The sequence below is a fragment of the Leuciscus leuciscus genome, assembly GCF_965113295.1.
Source record: "Leuciscus leuciscus genome assembly, chromosome: 25".
NCBI classification, from domain to species: Eukaryota; Metazoa; Chordata; class Actinopteri; order Cypriniformes; family Leuciscidae; genus Leuciscus; species Leuciscus leuciscus.
The window spans coordinates 8,267,467-8,286,574 of NC_138724.1; the positions used below are offsets into that span (position 1 = coordinate 8,267,467).

The window sequence follows — 19,108 nt, forward strand, 5'->3', positions numbered from 1 at the left end:
TGCTCTTGCCACTTTTATTTTCTCTAATCACATGGCCCATTAGTGTTGTGAGCAGGGAAAAATGGTAAGTGTAAAACAAACGGACACCAAAGAGATATCAGGGATAGATGGAGTCAACATGAAACATCCGTTTGCAGAAGTGTCTTTGGATGATAAACTCCCCCGTGGAGCGTTAATGTGCCGTCATCCACACTAATCACCGCTTGAGCTCAGATCAGCACTAAACTGCAGTCACATTTCATACATCCATCATCCTCTCATGTCGTCTTCACTAGCTCACTGTCTTGTGCCACCGTCTTTCAGAAGAAAACCCCATCAGGCCTTCAGCTGTTTGGCCGGTGCTGTTTGAAACAGCGGTGGGTGACTGACGGTATCCTAGAGAGGGTTAGTCCCGTGTTAATGTGCGGGATGTACTGTAGCGATTGTCTCAGCAGGTCTCGCTGTCTGGTTAACTGCATAAATGTGAAACGTCGACTGCACACAGTGGTGTGTGAAATGACGTCCAGCTGTTTTTAATAGCCTATCACAATCGAGTGACAGACACAACAGGAGAACAAGAAGTGCTGTCATATTACCATCCTCCCAAGCTAACGATATTTAGATATTTGAGTGCATGTAGGATGCATACAAATGGACCTTTCAGGCCTTAATTTGACCAAGTTCACATAATATGTATTTGTGTGTGTGTGTGTGTGTGTGTGTGTGTGTGTGTGTGTGTGTGTGTGTGTGTGTGTGTGTGTGTGTGTGTGTGTGTGTGTGTGTGTGTGTGTGTGTGTTTGCAGGGTTACACACCGCTCCACCTGGCTTCTCTGCACGGACATGGCAAAATCATCCAGCTCCTAATCAATAACTACAGTAAGGTCACTTTATTCTGGATTAAATACACCTTAAACGTGTACCTCTGGTCTTTAGTGACCCAGAACGTCATTCACTATTCTCCACCTCATTCATTTTTTTTTTAAAGTAGACATCAACCTTAGTATTCCCCAATCAATTCATTATAAACAATATAATAAGAAAAAATTATAAAAGAATGCCTTTTTTCCCATTCATCTTTTGTAAAAAAATAAAATAATTGTTTAGGGTCGCTAACAACCTGAGGTGTGTAACAGTGTAAGTACACAATGATCCACAATGATGAAGTACATAGTTACCGCATGCATTTGATATTTGATCCTGGAACAACATTTCTGTCTTAAAATTTTGTTCTAATCACATCCCTTCCCCTAAATCTAACCCTATATGCATAACTTATTATAGGAAATTATAGGTGAATAACACTGATGTAGAAGCACCTAACCCTGGATGAAGCCTAAACTTGACATAAACTGTTAACTTGTCCCTCAAATCTGATTGGTTGAATGGAAATAAAGACACCCTGAAGACCACGAGGTCAAAAAATCACTTAAGATATCAGATAATGTGACCAGTTTTTGACATGACAAGGGCAGTTCAGGTTGTAAAATGTCATGTGGTCTAACCTCCAAAAACACTTAATGATAATAATGAATAATAATAAATGATATTTAAATAATAATAATAATTAATTACCTAATTTTTATAATGAAAATGTATGTATTTTGTATTCATTTATTAATTAATTCACCCATTCATTATAAAAAAAAATACCACTGGATATTACTACACTATATGTGTGACGTCATTAACGACAGATCTATATTGTTGAACCAACCATTTATTCTGGTTTTGGGAAACAGTGACTTGTTAACTTCTCCAAAGATGCATCATACTATTGTAGTGTTAAGAGAAACGCCCCTCGATGTAGCCCGAGACCTGCAGACATGGATTTTAAAACCACCCACGTTAAAACAATGCTCTACAGTGAAACAATGTAATGTGAAGAACAAAGGGGAAGATTAAAAGAAGCATCGCAAAAAGGAATTTCAAAGTAAAGAGAAAAATAAGTATCACAAAAGATTTTCCCATTAGTATACAGTATAATGTTCTTTAACGCTGTCCCCTACAAAAAGAAAACCTAGCTCACAGATATGATCAATGATGCTGAGATGAAGTTACTGTGCAGTCACAAATGATAATTGGTTTTTAGGGGAGAAAACGGCAGTGAGTGCCCATCATGCTGTGAGCTAACACTAGCTCTCGCTAATGAAGCTAACTAGGGTGTGTTTCAATAGAGTAATTCAAAAGAAGAGTCCCTTGAGATCTTGGACGGCGTACACGCATAAATGTGTAGGGGGGTCTTGTTTGTAAAATCCCCTAACAGAGAATAGATGCCCATATGTTGTGTGTTCGGTGTCCACTCGGCCCTGTTGTGTTTGTAATTCACTAAAACACATATGGTCCAGGTCAATATTAGCTCCCACCTCCTCTGTACAAACCACTGAGTTTCCATATGGTGTGTGGAAATGGATACTCCATGGTTTCCCTTCACCACCTACAGCTCACTTGGACCCTACACTGAGAGAGATGGAGAGGATTGTCCTTCGTTTTCTAAATTTTTCAAGTACCACGAATGTTCAGCCAATTTGTAAATTGCTGTCTTCACAAAATGACATCACAGATCAGCAGACTAGTGAAGTTTAGGTCAGACATTCTCAATTGGTTTGGAGATGTCACAATGGGCACATTATATCCAGATGTATTCCTTGTGAATAAATAAATATAATGATATTTATGGATACTTGAATACACCTCTTCTATTATGAATGAACATGTTTTTATTTTATTTATTTATTTTGTAGTATAAAGTAAAAAATGTTGAGGTGCTAGTATGTAAGCTTGTTTCCGCCACAAAAAAAAAAAAAAAAAAGAAAGGTAATTGCGAGTTTATATCTGCAATTCTGACTTATTTTCTCAGAATTCTGAGATATAAACTCGCAATTGCGAGTTAAAAGTCCAATTTTGAGGGGGAAAAAGGGACTGACTTTTTTTCTCAGAATTGTAAGAAATAAGATTTCTCGTAATTGCGAGAAAAAAGTCTGTTGTCAAAGAGTCAAAGATTTGTGATATAAAAAGTTGCAATTACCTTTTTTTTATTTTATTCCGTGGTAGAAACAAGCTTCCATATGCTAGTGTGATATCAAACTGAGGAAAAAATCATCATAAAAAGAATGAAATTCTATAAAAGAAAACGTCTCAGGTTGCGCATTTAACCATAGTTTCCTATCATTAAGTCATTTTCAATGTTATGTCAGACAGAGTCTGACGAATTGGAATCTCGCCTGAGAGCCCAATCACCTTTTAGTGTAAACTAAACGAGCCAATGCACATTGGCGTGCGAGATTTGCATCTCGTGCTCCGCCCCACATCGCGGGTATAACACTATAAGAGAGCATATTTCCCTGAAAGAGAAAACACGGATGTGACACTGTGTCTTTTTAAAGATGTCATTCCACCCGTGTGTTTCTGTATGCGGTAGTTACCTGGCGCCGGCTCACAGTCAGGATCATTGACTGACTCACGTGTCTGAGCGTCAAGCACGCTGAGGTAGCTTTTGTGGATGAGTCATGTACCCACTGCAGGAAGATGATCATCACGGTGTAGCGGTTGAGACTCGAGTACCTCAGACGAGGTGGAGTCCCCCCGCCTATACCCCGATCTAACTCCTCTTCTGAAAGGAAGAGGGGTGAATAGCCAGGGTGACCTGAGGTTCACAGTGGGGGCTAACCCACCAAGTCAGTCTCCGTGGGCTCCCCATTCCTCATTCGGGGCTCCGCCGGACAATCAGATATCGATCCCTGCAATGGAGGTTGAGCTAGAGTCCTCCGGGGATGAAGACTCGGCTGCGTTGCCCCCTTCAGGGAGAGTAGCGTTGCCCGATCCTGACCCAGAGCTGACGGCTCTGCTTTCCCGGGCCGCAGAGAGAGTCGGGCTTGATTGGTGGCCTCCACCGTGTCCTTAGCCCTTGAGGTTGAACAATTGGTATTTCAGGGCGGCCCACCCCAGTGCCATTCTTTCCGGAAGTGCATGAGGAGGTTACTAGATCATAGACGGCACCTTTTTCTACCCGAAATGGGTCCGGTACCTCCTCCCCCCTTACTACCCTCGATAGCGGGTTGGCCAAAGTGTATGTGGGGATCCTCCTGGTGGAGCACTTGGTTGTGATGCAATTGTGTCCAAAGAGCACTGCCGCCTGGAGGGGTTACCCGCGTCTCCCATCCAAGGCCTTTAAGTTCTCGTCCGTTCTCACAGCCAAGGCTTGCAGAGCCTCTGAACAGGCTCCCTCCGCCCTGCACGCCATGGCTCACCTGCAAGTGTACCAAGCCAAGGCACTTAAAGAGCAGCACGAGGGTAGTTCTGAAACAGGGCTGATGCAGGAGCTGCACACAGTGACGGACCTTGCCTTGCATGCAGCGAAAGTCACTGTGTGCTCCCTCAGGCAGACGATGTCCACCTTGGTGGTCCAGGAACGCCATCTTTGGCTGAACCTGGCAGATATGAGGGAGTCTGACAAGTACTGTTTCCGCGACTGTGAGTATAAAAGGGCACCTGTGAAATACGTCATCCTCTTCTTGTCTGAAGGAGACGTGTGCAGGAATACCAGAAACATGGCAAAGGGACACAGCGTCTCATTCCGTATTCTCAGAGAACCATGTCTACATGCGTAACCTGAGAAGTTCCCTTTTGAAAGGGAATTCGCACAGCGTCCCCTAGGGGTCGCTGTGATGAATGGAATACCCATGCTGCCATGCAGAAGGGATGAGTGCCCTATTGCCTGAACTAAGTCAAAAGACTCAAAGGAGGCCTCAATATACTGACTCTCCAAAACGAGAGCAGGCCTAACTACATTACCCAGGACAGCTTCAAAGAGCCTCAAAGAGAGCCTACAACTTGGAATATTTTTTTTTTTATAAAAGCAGTAGCCAAGGAGGCTCAAAAGGAGCCTAACAACTTGACAACACTGCCTACTAAAAAGCTGGAGCCTCACAGGAAAATTCTCATAACGAGAAGCCTAACAACACTCCAAACCAAAGCAATAGCTAAGAGGGCTCAGAGAGCCCCAAAACGGCTTCCAGAGAAGGCTTGATGGAGCTCAAAGGAGTGGAGGCTAAACCCCAGGATGGAGAACCACGTTTTACGCACTGGCATCCTACACAAGGGTCTCGCTCTGCTCGGGCCAGGGTTTCCTAAAGGCAGTGGCCAAGGTGGCTCAAAAGCCTGACAACTAAGCACCACTGCGTGGTGGAGCTCTGTGGACGGAGACCTCAACATGACAACTCTCTAAAACAAGAGGAGGCCTAGCAACGTCCTAAGACAAAACGCCACTCATAGTTAGAGGGCATAACATGCTCCATAGAAAGCAGTAACCAAGGAGGCTTACTGAGAGCCCACTACATAGTAAACTGACAACACATTCACAACCAGCTTCCTTCTGAAAGCAATGGCCAACAAGGCTTGCAAAGAACCCAAACAGAGCACTACTGCCTGCCAAGCTCTGGGGACAGAGGTCTGAATTTGGCTATTGGTGTGCTATGCTCAGAACAGCTTACCAAGGAGATCAAATCCTAACTCGGACCTGTTATTCAGACGGAGCTCTAGGGAGCGGAGGCCTGAAAGAGTGACTTTCTATAAAGAGAGGAGGCCTAACAATGCTCCGCTACTGTAAAGTCAGTAGTCAATGAGGCAATCTAGCCTAAACTAACAACCTAGCGTACTACCTTGCTGATCTCTGCGGACAGCCTGACGACATCCCTCAGGAGAGAGTCAAGCCCAGGTAGAACAATTCGCAATCGCATCACGAAAAGCGCACATTTAACCCCCTTGAGAGTCAAGCGCACTAGTTCACATGTCAGATTCTATCACTTTGAAAGAACAGACACGATTGCAGTGCTATGAGTGCCTTAAACTCCCTCAAGAGCCAAACACACTCGTGCGAACATTAACTACTATCTCTAAGGAGAGAGAAGAAAGGAAAAAAGCTCCATGCCTGTCTCTTGTAGTCAGTCTCGTGAATGCATCATACCTAGCGCATCCAGCTTCTTCGAAGAGAAGACAGCATTCCACAGCAATCCCTCAAGAATAGGGATGGCACAAACAGAGCTTTTCATTGAGAAATCCTCTCTATAGCGAGAGGAGACCCACGTAATGCTCGCATCCAGCTCCCTCAGGAGCTAAACGCGCGTGCTCCTCACTCATGTACAGGCAAACAGTCTCCTGAAGACAAGAGGATGACGCATTTCACATGTTCCCTTTTATACTCACGGTCGCACCAGTGGTGACGTCATAGGCTGCCGCCTGCCAATGTCAAGCTAATTATCGCGTTTAGACTCATGCTTCAGACACCAGTCATGCTGGAGGCATCCTTTCGAAAGGGAACCTTATTTACGAGTTTGGAATCGCTTTGTTAAAATATTATATATACTGTATTTATTAAAAGAAAAGTAATGTGAATCATGTAGAAATAAGCCAAAAATAAAAAGGTTTGTCAAAGTTACTAAGTCTTGTAAATTTCCAGATAACTTGGTAAGGCTTGACAAGGCAAGTTTAGTTTTGATTGTAAAATGTCATGTGGTAAAATAAGTATATTAATTAATAATTCATATATGAAGAAAAAAAAAAACTTTAATGGTTGGTTGGTTAATTGATTAAAAATAATGGTTAAGATATTCACATATATTGATGATGAAATTAAATAAATATTACTTTTTATTTGATAGTTACACCACATGAGAATTACGGTCCCACTTTATATTGTGTACTGTGTGATACATTTACATTTTACATTTGCTGACACAAAATGAATATTGTGTACATACAGGCTTTTACACTGTACTTATATTTAAAAACAATACCTGCATGTAATTACAGCTGTAATTAATTTCTGTAATTACATCTATTAACTGTATAACTGTTAAGACTTCATTTTACCCACCTTAACCCACCGTTAAACCTACTCATACCACCAAACCTGTCCTAACCTTACCTGTATCACACCTCAATAGCAGAACAGGTGTTTTTCAATACAACATCAACACAAGTACATTGTACCTAACTATTATTATTATTATTATTCATGTAAGTACATAGTAGTTGAAGACATCTAATATAAAGTATGACCAAAATTTGTATGAAAGTTTCTCAAAATCATGTCAAACAGCTTTGAATAAGGAGTACATTTCTAAGAATTTGGCACATGCATTTTAAACTAGATATTTAAAGGATTTTTTTTCCATTTCTTTATCTTAGACATTCTAATTTATTTGTTTCTTTATCTCGAACTCTCTTATTTGTTATTGATCCATCTGCCTTTTCCCAAGTGACAGATGGATTTAAGTTTGACTGGATGGAGTTTGACGTGACATCAACAACAAAAGATATGGAAAGTGTTTTCCCATTTATTGATCTATTGTATCCTTTTTAAGAGTTGCGTTATTTTTCCTAGCTGTCTGCAAGAACAGACCTGCCATTGACACGCACTGATTTAGAAGTGTGAAGTTAGACAGATTTGATGGCCTGGAGATAAAGACCCCTGGCAAAAAAACAAAAAAGAATATATATATATATATATATATATATATATATATATATATATATATAAATATGTAGATATATAGATAGATATCACAGGTTTTGTGGATGTCAACGCAGCAGAGAAGCTTTTCCCAGACTTTTTTTTTTCCCTGTCATGGATATTAAAGACATAATGACAGCAGTCCAGACAGACATGTGTCAAGAACAGACAAAACCTCCGGCAGACACTCTCATAAACAGACTTGATTCTTTCACCAAAACACGAAGGCGTTTTACTCTTCAAGCATGGTATATCATGTTTTTCACAGAAACGGCTTATTTAAAGGGACAGTTTTCAGTTCAAATTTTAATTCTGTCATCAACTTTGTAAACATGTATTATAAAAATGTATGGACTATTCACACACACAGCCTGTTTATTGAGTGGCAGACAGTGTCACTGGTCACCCATCAGAATGATGAGATCTCTAGTGCCAGACCTTCATCTGGGAACCTCCAAACCAGTGAGCCATGCCTGGCCAAGCTGCCCGCTCATACCCCTCACCAGGTGACCAGATTGTTTACTGTTCACACAGTCACATCTATTGTTTACAGCGTCTTGATGCATTCGACTGACTCTTCATCTGAGTTTATCCACTATATTTTGCAACGGAAGTAATCTATTTTCTGTGAATATGCGAGACTTCAGATTCATTAGCTGCTGTAGGGAAAGACCTAGAATAACAAAGTGCAGATGTTTGACAAATCAAGCAGCATCAAGAGCTGCTTTGTACAGTACAGCTAAAACGATGTGATCATGATGATGATAATAATAATAATGGTTTATTACACTGAATATCATAAATATAAAAATTAATAATCAATTTAAAAAAAATTATAATTACATTTAATTAGGCTAAGTTAAATTAAATGGTAAAATGTACGTGGTACAAAATGACACCACAACTGAGTAATAGTTGTAATTTGTGAATAATAATAATAATAATAATAAATATAATACAATTTATCTCACTGTTTTATATGTTTAATATCAGTTTTATAAATCCATTAAATTAAATGAATTGTAATGCATTTTCATATGTTTAGATTGAAAGTCTAGGACAAGGGTAAAAAAAAATTAAACCTATATAAAATGCATTAGAAAAATAAATGATGAAGGCATGGTACAAAATTCCCAAGACCCTGTAGTTTAAATATGTTAGTCTTCCTAAAATTCAACCCCTGGAAAATTACAAAGTGCACAAATGAAACACCCACCATTACCATCTGATTCCTTACTGCACAATAATATTAGACCAGAGTATTTATTTTTGTATCAGCGGTTTGAAGTCATTTGAAGTGTTGAAACCAGTATCTCTCTGCTACACTAATGATTTCTATAGCACTCCGGGTGAATAATGCTTTATCTTATCATAGCGAGATCTGTGCGAGTGGTTAGGGAACTGTAGATAGTTTAACGTAGTTACAAACTGACTGCTTGCAATGCCTTAAGCAATATAGTTGAACACAGTTATAGGATTACTGCTTTGCGCCTGGAAACATAAGCCTCTCTTAGCGGCGCACAGCTTAAGACCCCCGCGTAACTCTATTAAAGCACATAGAATTTCTCCAGACACAACCATAATCATATAACTCGGTTAAACAGCTCGCCGTTGCTTCAGACATATTCCTGACTGGATTGTTGAAAATCAGAGTTAATGTCCCGCTCTTTATTGAAACTGCAGTTTTATTAGTTTATTGTTATCAATTCATGCCCATTGCTGATATTTAGACACTGCGGGAGCGGCACTGTGTGGATATGACATTATAGATTATGTTTCTTTTTTGGTCAACTTTCCAATCATCAGTGTTTGAGCTGACAGAATACTTGAACAAGTGTTGATGTTGAAGATCGTCCAGCATCTGTAATAGTGAACATGGTGTAAAACATACACACGGCTTTAGGAGCTAATATATAATTTAATAACATTTATGTTGGGGGTTTGAGAGTTCATAGATCTGATAGTGATGTAGGTTTAGCTTGTTGGGCAGAGAAGCCCTGAGGCCGTGTCTGCGAGGTCATTAAAAGTCAGCCGACCTTCCTGTAAAACCACAATCCAGCACAGTCTGGTTATAGTCTAAAACCTTAAAATCGCATTGGGTGAACTTTACAAATACTGCCAAGAAATGTCCAAATTATATTTCTCATCATTTATTGAAAATATAAAACAATTTTAATGAATTGTTCTTTTATATGCTTGATTCTAATTGGTCAATTGCTGCTAGATCAAATAATAAACTGTATTTTTTTTTATTCATTTTCTACAGTACATATCTATGCTAGTTTTATGTCTCTCATACAGGGTTACAAGTTCACTTAAAATAAAACTATAAAAATGACCAAACACAACTAATGGAAAATATTAATAAAAAGTATAATAGTACTGGCAGGATTATGCTTTGATTCTGTTTACTTTCATTGTGTTTTAGGATACATTTACACAACATTGTACAAAAAACAGAAAAGTTTTTCCTTCGCAAGTTTCGCGTACAGAAGACAACGTTGTCAAAACGACCCCTCACATGAATCCGCGAAAACGACTAAAAGCGTTGTATTCTGCTGCCAGGCCAGTAGTTGGCGATGTCACTTTGTAAAGAAACATTACACGGCTATAGACTGAATTTACCTCTTTGTTTTTGAGATGATAACGGTATCGTATTCAAAAACTTGTACTTTGAAACTGTTATGATGGTGCAAGGAGATGAACCCAAATGCAGACAGTATTCAAGTGAACTACGTTTATTACAGAAAAACAGGGAAACCAAAACCCACGAGGGGGTAAAACAAGACAGGATCGACTATATAAGACTAACAAGACTAGACTAAGACTCTGAAAACTGAACAGAAAACTGAACAATAAACTAACAGCTAGACGGGATCAAACTCTTCACAAGACTTTCAACAGGTTACTCACGGTAGGTTTCACATAATGAATGACAATGAACCGGCACAGGACAGCAAACACAAGGGGATTAAATAGGGAGAAACTAATGAGGGAAACAGGTGACAAGGGTAAAGCAGTGATGACTAAACGAGGGTAACAAGTGGGCGGGGTTACGTGACGAGACAACTCAAGCACACAGCCCAAACAAATGGCCATGTGCTTACACATAAAACATGGGTCTGTCATGATCCTGCCTCAAGACCAGGGAAAATGAAAGACTAGATGGCAGAATCATGACAGAACCCCCACCTTAAGGAGCGGCTACCAGACGCTCCCCAAGGTGACACTAAACACGGGACATGACGGACTGAGACAAGGACACAAACCAACAAAACATGACAAATAACAATAAAGGCAGACACAAATACACAATGACAGGATTGGGGTGACAAAATAAAAATAATAAACAAGGAAGAGGAGGAGGAGGAAACAGAGTTCATGGGGGATTGTCCAGGGTGATTAGGAGGACTGGTGGGCTTAGGTTTACGGGGCGAGGGCTTAGGACTACGGGGCGAGGGATCTGGGCGGGTTTGGGTGGTGTAGAGTGGGAAGTGGGTTTGGGAGAAACAGTCCGAGGTTGAGCCATGACAGGGGTGACCGGGGAAACAGACAGAGGTCGGGTGACAGTGGAGACCGGTGCAGCCGGCAGCCGGTCGAAGACAAGGGTGTGGCAGGTGGCAAGGGAGCGGAGAAAGGCATTGCGGCTGACTGTGAAGCTGGGACAGGATCCGTGTTTACAAAAACAGACTTGGAACCTTCACTCTCCGAAGCAGACTCGGAACCAGCAATCTCCATTGCTGACTCGGAAACAAAGCTCTCTGCAGCTGGCCTGGGATCAGCGCTCTCCGCAGCAGCGCTCTCCGCAGCTGGCCTGGGATCAGCGCTCTCCGCAGCAGACTTGGACACAGGGTTAGGGGACAAGACAGGACTGCAGAGCATGTGAGCGGAGTGGAGCGGGAGCGAGCGGGGAGCGCGAGCGGGCGGATCTTGGACAGAGCGCAGAGCGGCAGTTTCAAAAGGACGGAGCGTCGCCCTATTTCCCGCTCCAATTCCGCTCCGCTCACGCCACGCATCAGTCAAAAAATGCGCCATGAAGAAGAAAAAACATATATAGGCATAGCCTAAGTCGCACTGGACTATAAGTCGCATTTATTTAGAAATTTATTTCACAAAAAAAAAAAAAAAAAAACAATGTTCCAGATGGGACAGTTCTCCGTTACGGACGTGAGCGCTCTGACAGCGGCACTAAACGACTGCTTTAAAACTTTCACTGAGACCTCAAACAGAAAGCACAAAGCCTGTCTTTAAATTTAATTTCGTTTTGTATTAATTGTATCTTAATTTTGATCAGTGTTTCATCAACCAATTTTCTGGATTTAATAAATAAGTAAATATATTAGAAAATAGATAATCACGACACGAAGGCGCCGGCGGGTGAACCTGGAGTTTGTCTCATAAATGAACCGAAACTCAGACCTGAGACATATATATAAAGCCTGAAATGTCTACTTTTAAACAGAACAATTCAAAACGAAAGAAAACAGACTGCTCTCTTATGTAATCCGTCAGCATCTTTCCAGCCGACACAGACATAAAAAAAATGGTTTATTAGTAAACAATTAAAATGTCTCCTGCTATATTTTACATATACATAATCATTAATTTTGCCGGTTCGTTGTGACAGCTTTTAGGTGCGTTATTGGCAGCGCCACCCTTATGTTACATGAACGCATCAGCACCGAAAACATGGAGATTTTTTTCTTTTGGGGGCATTTTGTTTGTGTTCAGACTTTCTCAGTTGTCTTTAGGCGCGATGTTAGAGGACGCTGCTAATAAAGTTGCTAGTATGGCCTAAACATATTGGATTCACGTTTATTATTATAGGCTATTTAAAAAAAAAATACCCCATTTTTTATGCCGTTCGTATCATTTTATTTTGTTGTATTTATCCGCCACACCTTGGCCGGTCCGTGAAAATATTGTCTGATATTAAACTGGTCCGTGACGCAAAAAAGGTTGGGGACCGCTACAAGTGATATACATGTAGATTTTTTTCCTTTTTTGGAGCGAGCGGGGGGCGATTTGAGTGGAGCGCGAAGCAAACTGCGTTGAGCGCTGAGCGAAAATGAGCGGAGCGGCCTGATGTAGCTTTGAGCGGGGGAGCGGAGGGGTGAACAGTTCCGTGAGCGATGAGCGGAGATTCTCACCGCTCCACTCCGCTCATATGCTCTGCAGGACTGACAGGGACATCAAGAATTCTGACAAGACGGGATAAATATTCGGACAGGGTTCTGGCAGCGATGATGACTGGCATCTCCTGGCGAACTGATACGGACTATCACAGCCTTTGCAGCGGAATCGGCCGCTGCTTTCTCTTCAGCAGACATGACTGAAGACTTAAGAGACGACATTCACGGTACAAGTCTCTGGAATGGATCTCCCCACCGCCGACTGGGATACAGCGCATTCTGCAGCAGGCTGTAGAACTATGTCTCCTGTTGCCAAGACCGGAACCGCGCTTACAGCAGCGGGGCCAGGAACAGCGCTTTTGACTTCAGCGGCGGGTTGGAGAGCCATCGCGGACTAAGGAGGAGGTAGAGACGGAGAACCAGAAGCTCCCCTCCTCCTCTTCTTCTTGGGTCGCGGAGTGGAGACGGTAGCCAGACTGGTGACCGGAGAGGGAGGTGAAGCAGGAACCGTTACAGGAACTGGGGAGCTCAGCGCAGGCGAGGAGGACTCCGGGCAGGAAGACTCTGATGCTGACTCCCACGACGGGTGCCTCCCACGCTTACCATGAAGATTGATGGATGTGGAAGGTGTCTCAGGAGTCGCGGCGGGACTGGGTTGGTCCCCAAGTGTAGCGACGGCTAGCAGACGATCCTCAGGGATCACAGGAAGTGTAGCGGGAAAAGAAGACCTTGTAGTACCCTGCAGCTCCCTCCGAGACAGACTCTCCACCATACTGTGGAACGGGCGGCTGACCAGTCCTTCACGTTCAGAGAGAGGGGGAGGGACATTGAGACCCGCGATGAGGTAGCTATTGACCAGGACGTCCGGCAATAAAAACCTCCTTTCTTCTACGACCTGGGCGTACTTCCTCAGGGTCAGCTTACCCTGAGAGGGGAAAGGAAGCTTGCCCTCCCGGGCGTCGGCGATGACTGACTGCCACCATCGTTCGGGGTCTGCCCGCTGCAGAGTAGGGAAAACAGGCAAGTCAGCTGGGTTGCTTGTTCAGTGGTGCTCCGACTGGCATGGAAACAGGGAAGACATTCTGTCTGCTGGGCTCCTTGTTGGCCGGTTCATTCTGTTATGATGGTGCAAGGAGATGAACCCAAATGCAGACAGTATTCAAGTGAACTACGTTTATTACAGAAAAACAGGGAAACCAAAACCCACGAGGGGGTAAAACAAGACAGGATCGACTATAGAAGACTAACAAGACTAGACTAAGGGCGCTTTCACACTGGCAGTTTAGTGCGGACCGGGGCACGGTTCGCATGAAAAATCGCTAATGTGAACGCGGTCATCGGACCCGGGTGCACACTAGAGTACCGAACCCAAGACTACCTGGAGGAGGTGGTCTGAGCTCGGTTGCTCCCGAACCGTGGTGCGGTTCGCGTTAATGTGCAAGCAACATGGACTCGGGTGCGCGCTTGTTTAGGAAGTATAGTATCCCGCGCATGCGTATCACTGTCGATATCATTGTTTCCTCACACACGACAACCATGAGTGGCAGGGGAACGTTGTGGTACACTGAAGAGGTGAGGTGCCTCATTCAAATTTGGGGAGAACAAACCATACAGGAGCAGTTAAATACAACACACAAGAATGCAGACGTTTTTGCATTACTCAGCGCCAAATTAAAACAGTTGGGTTTTCATAGAACTACCGAGCAATGCCGTGAACATAAACGTAGTTGTCTCTCACTATGTTGTGCATAATAGCACCAAAAAAACAGACAAATTACAGCTATGCTCAGTCGAGTTGTATTCTCCATGCGTTTTCCGTGTGCGTTTGCGATGACGTAAGATCACTGCAAACGCACCTGGGTTCGATACAACTAATTGAGTGTGAAACCAGACCAACGCTGCGGGGGGCGCCGGGAACTAGCGCACTCGGGTTCGGACCGCAGCAAACGAACCCAATGGAAAAACGCCCTAAGACTCAGACAGAAAACTGAACAATAAACTAACAGCTAGACAGGATCAAACTCTTCACAAGCCTTTCAACAGGTTACTCACGGTAGGTTTCACATAATGAATGACAATGAACCGGCACAGGACAGCAAACACAAGGGGATTAAATAGGGAGAAACTAATGAGGGAAACAGGTGACAAGGGTAAAGCAGTGATGACTAAACGAGGGTAACAAGTGGGCGGGGTTACGTGACGAGACAACGCAAGCACACAGCCCAAACAAATGGCCATGTGCTTACACATAAAACATGGGTCTGTCATGATCCTGCCTCAAGACCAGGGAAAATGAAAGACTAGATGGCAGAATCATGACAGAAACCTGTTTTCAAAAGTTTGCGTTTTCAGGTTCACAAAACGCCATTGTTGTTTAAATTAACAGGCAAAATGCATCAAAAGTTTTACGTTTTTAGTTGAAAATGGTGTGTAAATGGCCCCTTAGTTTGGTTTTCCCAGATTCTTGTTTGTTTAACGTTACTCATCATGCTCAAGTTTGTTTCCATGGTTTCTAATTAGTACTTCACCTGTTCTCAGTTCTGTTAATTATCTCCCTCATGTATTTAAGTCCCCAGTTCTCTGTTTTGTGTTAATGTGATGTAGCAACATGTCTTTGTTGGTTAGTGTTTGATCTTCCTTGTTCCTGTATTCTCCCGAGTAATTCTGAATTAAAATGAAAGACTTCTTTAGTGAATCTCATTCATCGTGTTTACTGACCAGCAGTACGTGACAAGTATCTTAATAAATACTAAAATAACACCTCTTACATCACCTCACAACCTCTTTTGTCCCCAATAATTCAAATAATTTACACTCAAATCAGTATTTCATGTCCATTAATTTATTTATTTCCTAAGGAACCATGTAATAAGCGGGATAATGTATGGTCAGCTGTATAATGTACAATTAGTTGGTAATTATTGCTTAATTATCATTTATATATGCACAAAATGGTGACTTCATTGCACAAAAATGAAGCATGTTTTAAGATGTATTTTATTTTATTATTATTGCATTGTTTTCATGATGTTTAAGCACATTTAAATCCCCTGCCTCAATTTCCATCAATATATTTTAGAACAAAAAATCTCATTCTCACTACCACAATATTATTTAAATTGTGGAGTACAGATAATTAAAAATAATTTTTAATTGTGTTGTACAGAATTTTTTTTGTGTTGTAAAAAAAAAAAGTTTAATCTCAAAAATAATTTGAGATTATTTATATATTTAGCTCGCATTAGAGTAATGAGAATTTATGCTTAATTACAAATGAAATACATAAATAAATAAATAATCTTATATGCTTTATTTTATGAATGAATTAGGCATTTATATAGCGCTAGTTATATGTACTACTGTACACCCAAAGCGCTTTACAATCATGTCGGGGTCTCTCCTCAAACACCACCAGTGGTTATTTACAAATGTTTATGTACAAATAATTTTGTTATTTTTACTTTGGAGTGAAATATGACCCAGACATTTCTTCATGAAAATCACCCTATTGTGGGATTACTAAATCAATATTACTATTATAGTAAATACTCATAATCATTATATTAGAGATTGATTTCAAAGATGTGCAAAATATGCTACTTTAAATGCTGTTAACAAAGCTTAGACGACTAGAAGGAGCCGGTCATTCACACACATTCATTTGTCAGGCAAAGCACTGATCTCTAAAGCCGACTCTTTAGCAATAGAATATGTTATTTATGAAAAGCGCCTTCATTTTATTTATGAAAAGCGCCTTCATTTTAAAAAGGCATAACAGGCTGTTGACACTCTACATAAAAATAGGAGGTGTTGACCTTTACCGCTATCGCCCCATTTCTGCCCTATTCTCGCTTTCCCTCTCTTTATGTTGCCTTGCCTCCTTTCAAATGCACAATCCTCACCTCTTCTTTTCACTGTTATCTCATATAATTACCCAACCCATTTCTCTCTGAATCCCTGGAGGCCCCAAGCTGCTCTAAAGGCCACTCAGTGTGTCCAGGCAAGAAGGGATTCAGATCAGCGCTCAGTCTCTCAGTATTCAGCCTCTAATTAACCACAGCGGTATTCCAGCAGGCCCCAGACCAGCCGAGTCCATATGGCTGCTACAAGGCCAGAGTGATTATCACTATGTGCTAGAGAGAAAGAGAGGGGATGAGCTGATTGAAACGAGAGTGGTTGTCCGTATTATTTTTAACGACTCTCCGATGGCAGAGATGACGGTGCATTTGTTATTTTTAAGCAGCAGTGCCCTAACCTTGACCTCCCACTCACAAACTCACACCTCTGTTTATGTGTTATAAAAAGTCATTAATGAGAGTGTTTGTGTACCATGAGTTACAGAGAAGGAAAACATAATCATATTTTATTTATAGCTTCACAATATAGTCAGTATTGACAGTGACATTGACTTTTTTTTGTGCACATCTTGGTGTTTCCATCTAGCATTTTTTATGTGATATCCCAAAATGCGCATAGGTGTATGGAAACAGCTATCGATGCAAACTTCATAAAATGTGAGACAAGTTCAAATTCAGCTGTAAGCAGTTTTACAGAAGACAATAGTGTCATTATTCAGCTTGAATTCAGTTAAATGTTGATTCAGTTCAATAACAGTGTCGATGTTGTTGTCAATTATGTCAAATAAGCTGTAAAGCAGCTCTGAGTCTGGTGTCATCATTGGTCAAGTTTTGTTCTCGTCCGATAGTGTCAGTGCAGTGAAATCAATAATTTCACTTTTTAATTTTTAAACCTCAACTAAGCAAACCTGAGGCGACAGTGGCGAGAAACCCAAACGCCATCAGACCTTGAGAGAAACCAGGCTTAGTTGAAGAAGGGCCAGTTCTCATCTAGTCAACATGGTATGATTATAAAGTTTGGTCACATTCACTGTTGTTCAGCGGGTTTTAATTAATTAATTGTTTATTTTTATTTTGTGGCCTAAATCCAGCCATTTCAATAGCGATCTACACAATCTGGGGATGTCATATAAGGTTGACAGATTTTGAAACAAATTGGTCGTCATGTTGACCAACAGAAAGCTACTCTTACCGAATTATTTTCAGGACGTTTTGTTCCATTAACGTTCTGCATTCTTGTAAGTTAATTGGGAGTGGAGCTTTTCAGCATAACTAACTAAAAAGCATAAAAGTAGTTCATATCCCAGACAGCAACATAGTGTCGGCCCAGATCCGGCCCACATCTGGTACATGTGGATGTTGCTGTCTGGGGTGTCTTCTGAAGCCATGTGACAGCTTTATGTGAGGACCAGGCTGAAATTTAATTTAGCACTCTCTGAAAACCATGCCCATCACCATACTTATTTTTGTGTGTGAACTGTCCCTTTAAAAGGACCGTTATGTCTTTAATGTCTGTGTGTGTTTGTATGTTTATGGAAGTGCAGCACAGTGTAACAGGTATCATGCTGACATGGTGTGAAAAGAGTTATTAATAACACCAAGTTTATTTTGAAAGTGTTGCTGTATGATCGGAAACAGCTTTTTCTCTCTGCAGATGCCAAAGTCAATATAAGGGACTACCATGGGAAGATGGCAGCTCATTACTGGACTGGCAGCAAGGATCTTTTTACAGAACACAGATCTCATTCTGGTACGTAAAAGTTCTAGTTACTATTCAGTGTATCACATTTGCAGATTTGTGCTTATAACAATGACTATCAAAATCATTTAGTGTATTGTGTCAACATTGTTGTGCTCTGTTGGTTGTTTGAGGTGATTGACAGCTGTTTTCCTCCACTCAGCGGGCAGCTTGTCGAGGGGGAGGCGGGTCCAGTGCTACACACAGCTGTCTGCCCTCCTGTCTCGCTCTCATAGTAACAGGAACATCAATGCAGAGGCGTCCGGCCATCAACTAGAGCCCACTCCCTTAAACCGGTCATCCTCATCCTGATACCAAGATCCCGCATTAACCACTTCTCAGTTTTTGTGGGGAAAACTCTTATCTACATGCTTTGATGACCTCTGACAGTATTGAATAAAATAAGACAATGCCACTGTTTAAAGGAAAAAAAAAACATTTTGCTGTCATCATTTACTCACCCTTATGTCATTCAACGTATATGCTTATATATATATATATATATATATATATATATATATATATATATATATATAATGATATATATAGGGTGAATTCAGGTTGATTGGGACACTTTTCCAACCTATATGTTTAAAGGTTTAAAGGGTTCAGAAGACTTCTACTGTGAGTGAAAAAGAATAGCACTTAATTGTACTGCATGTGCACTTGTAGTGTACTTCAAATCTTAATACTTGAAGTAATAAAAAATACTTGCAGATAATATTATTAATGAAATAAGTCACTTAAGTGTACTAAAGCGAGTACACTTTCATGACTGTTTCTTAACACTTAAGTACACTTTTAAATGCACTTTGTAATAATGTCAAATTAAATGTTTTACTTTAAAGTACACTTTTAAATCATTATGGTTTAATAATCTTTTGTCATGCTT

At 41.2% G+C, this 19,108-nt stretch overlaps 1 protein-coding gene across 2 annotated transcripts in view; it reads left to right on the forward strand.

Annotated features, from left to right (window-relative positions):
• Positions 1-18,701, forward strand: part of LOC309490491 (uncharacterized protein) — a 99,837-nt gene extending 81,136 nt beyond the window's left edge. The window contains exons 8-10 of one of the 2 annotated variants that reach the window (XM_082159703.1): positions 783-855; positions 18,133-18,228; positions 18,380-18,701. In XM_082159703.1, the coding sequence (XP_082015829.1) occupies positions 783-855; positions 18,133-18,228; positions 18,380-18,528 (318 nt within the window). In that variant the 3' untranslated portion in view covers positions 18,529-18,701. The remainder of the gene's footprint in view (positions 1-782; positions 856-18,132; positions 18,229-18,379) is intronic. The other variant, XR_014202697.1, reaches the window with a different exon arrangement.
• The last annotated feature ends 407 nt before the right edge of the window (positions 18,702-19,108 follow it).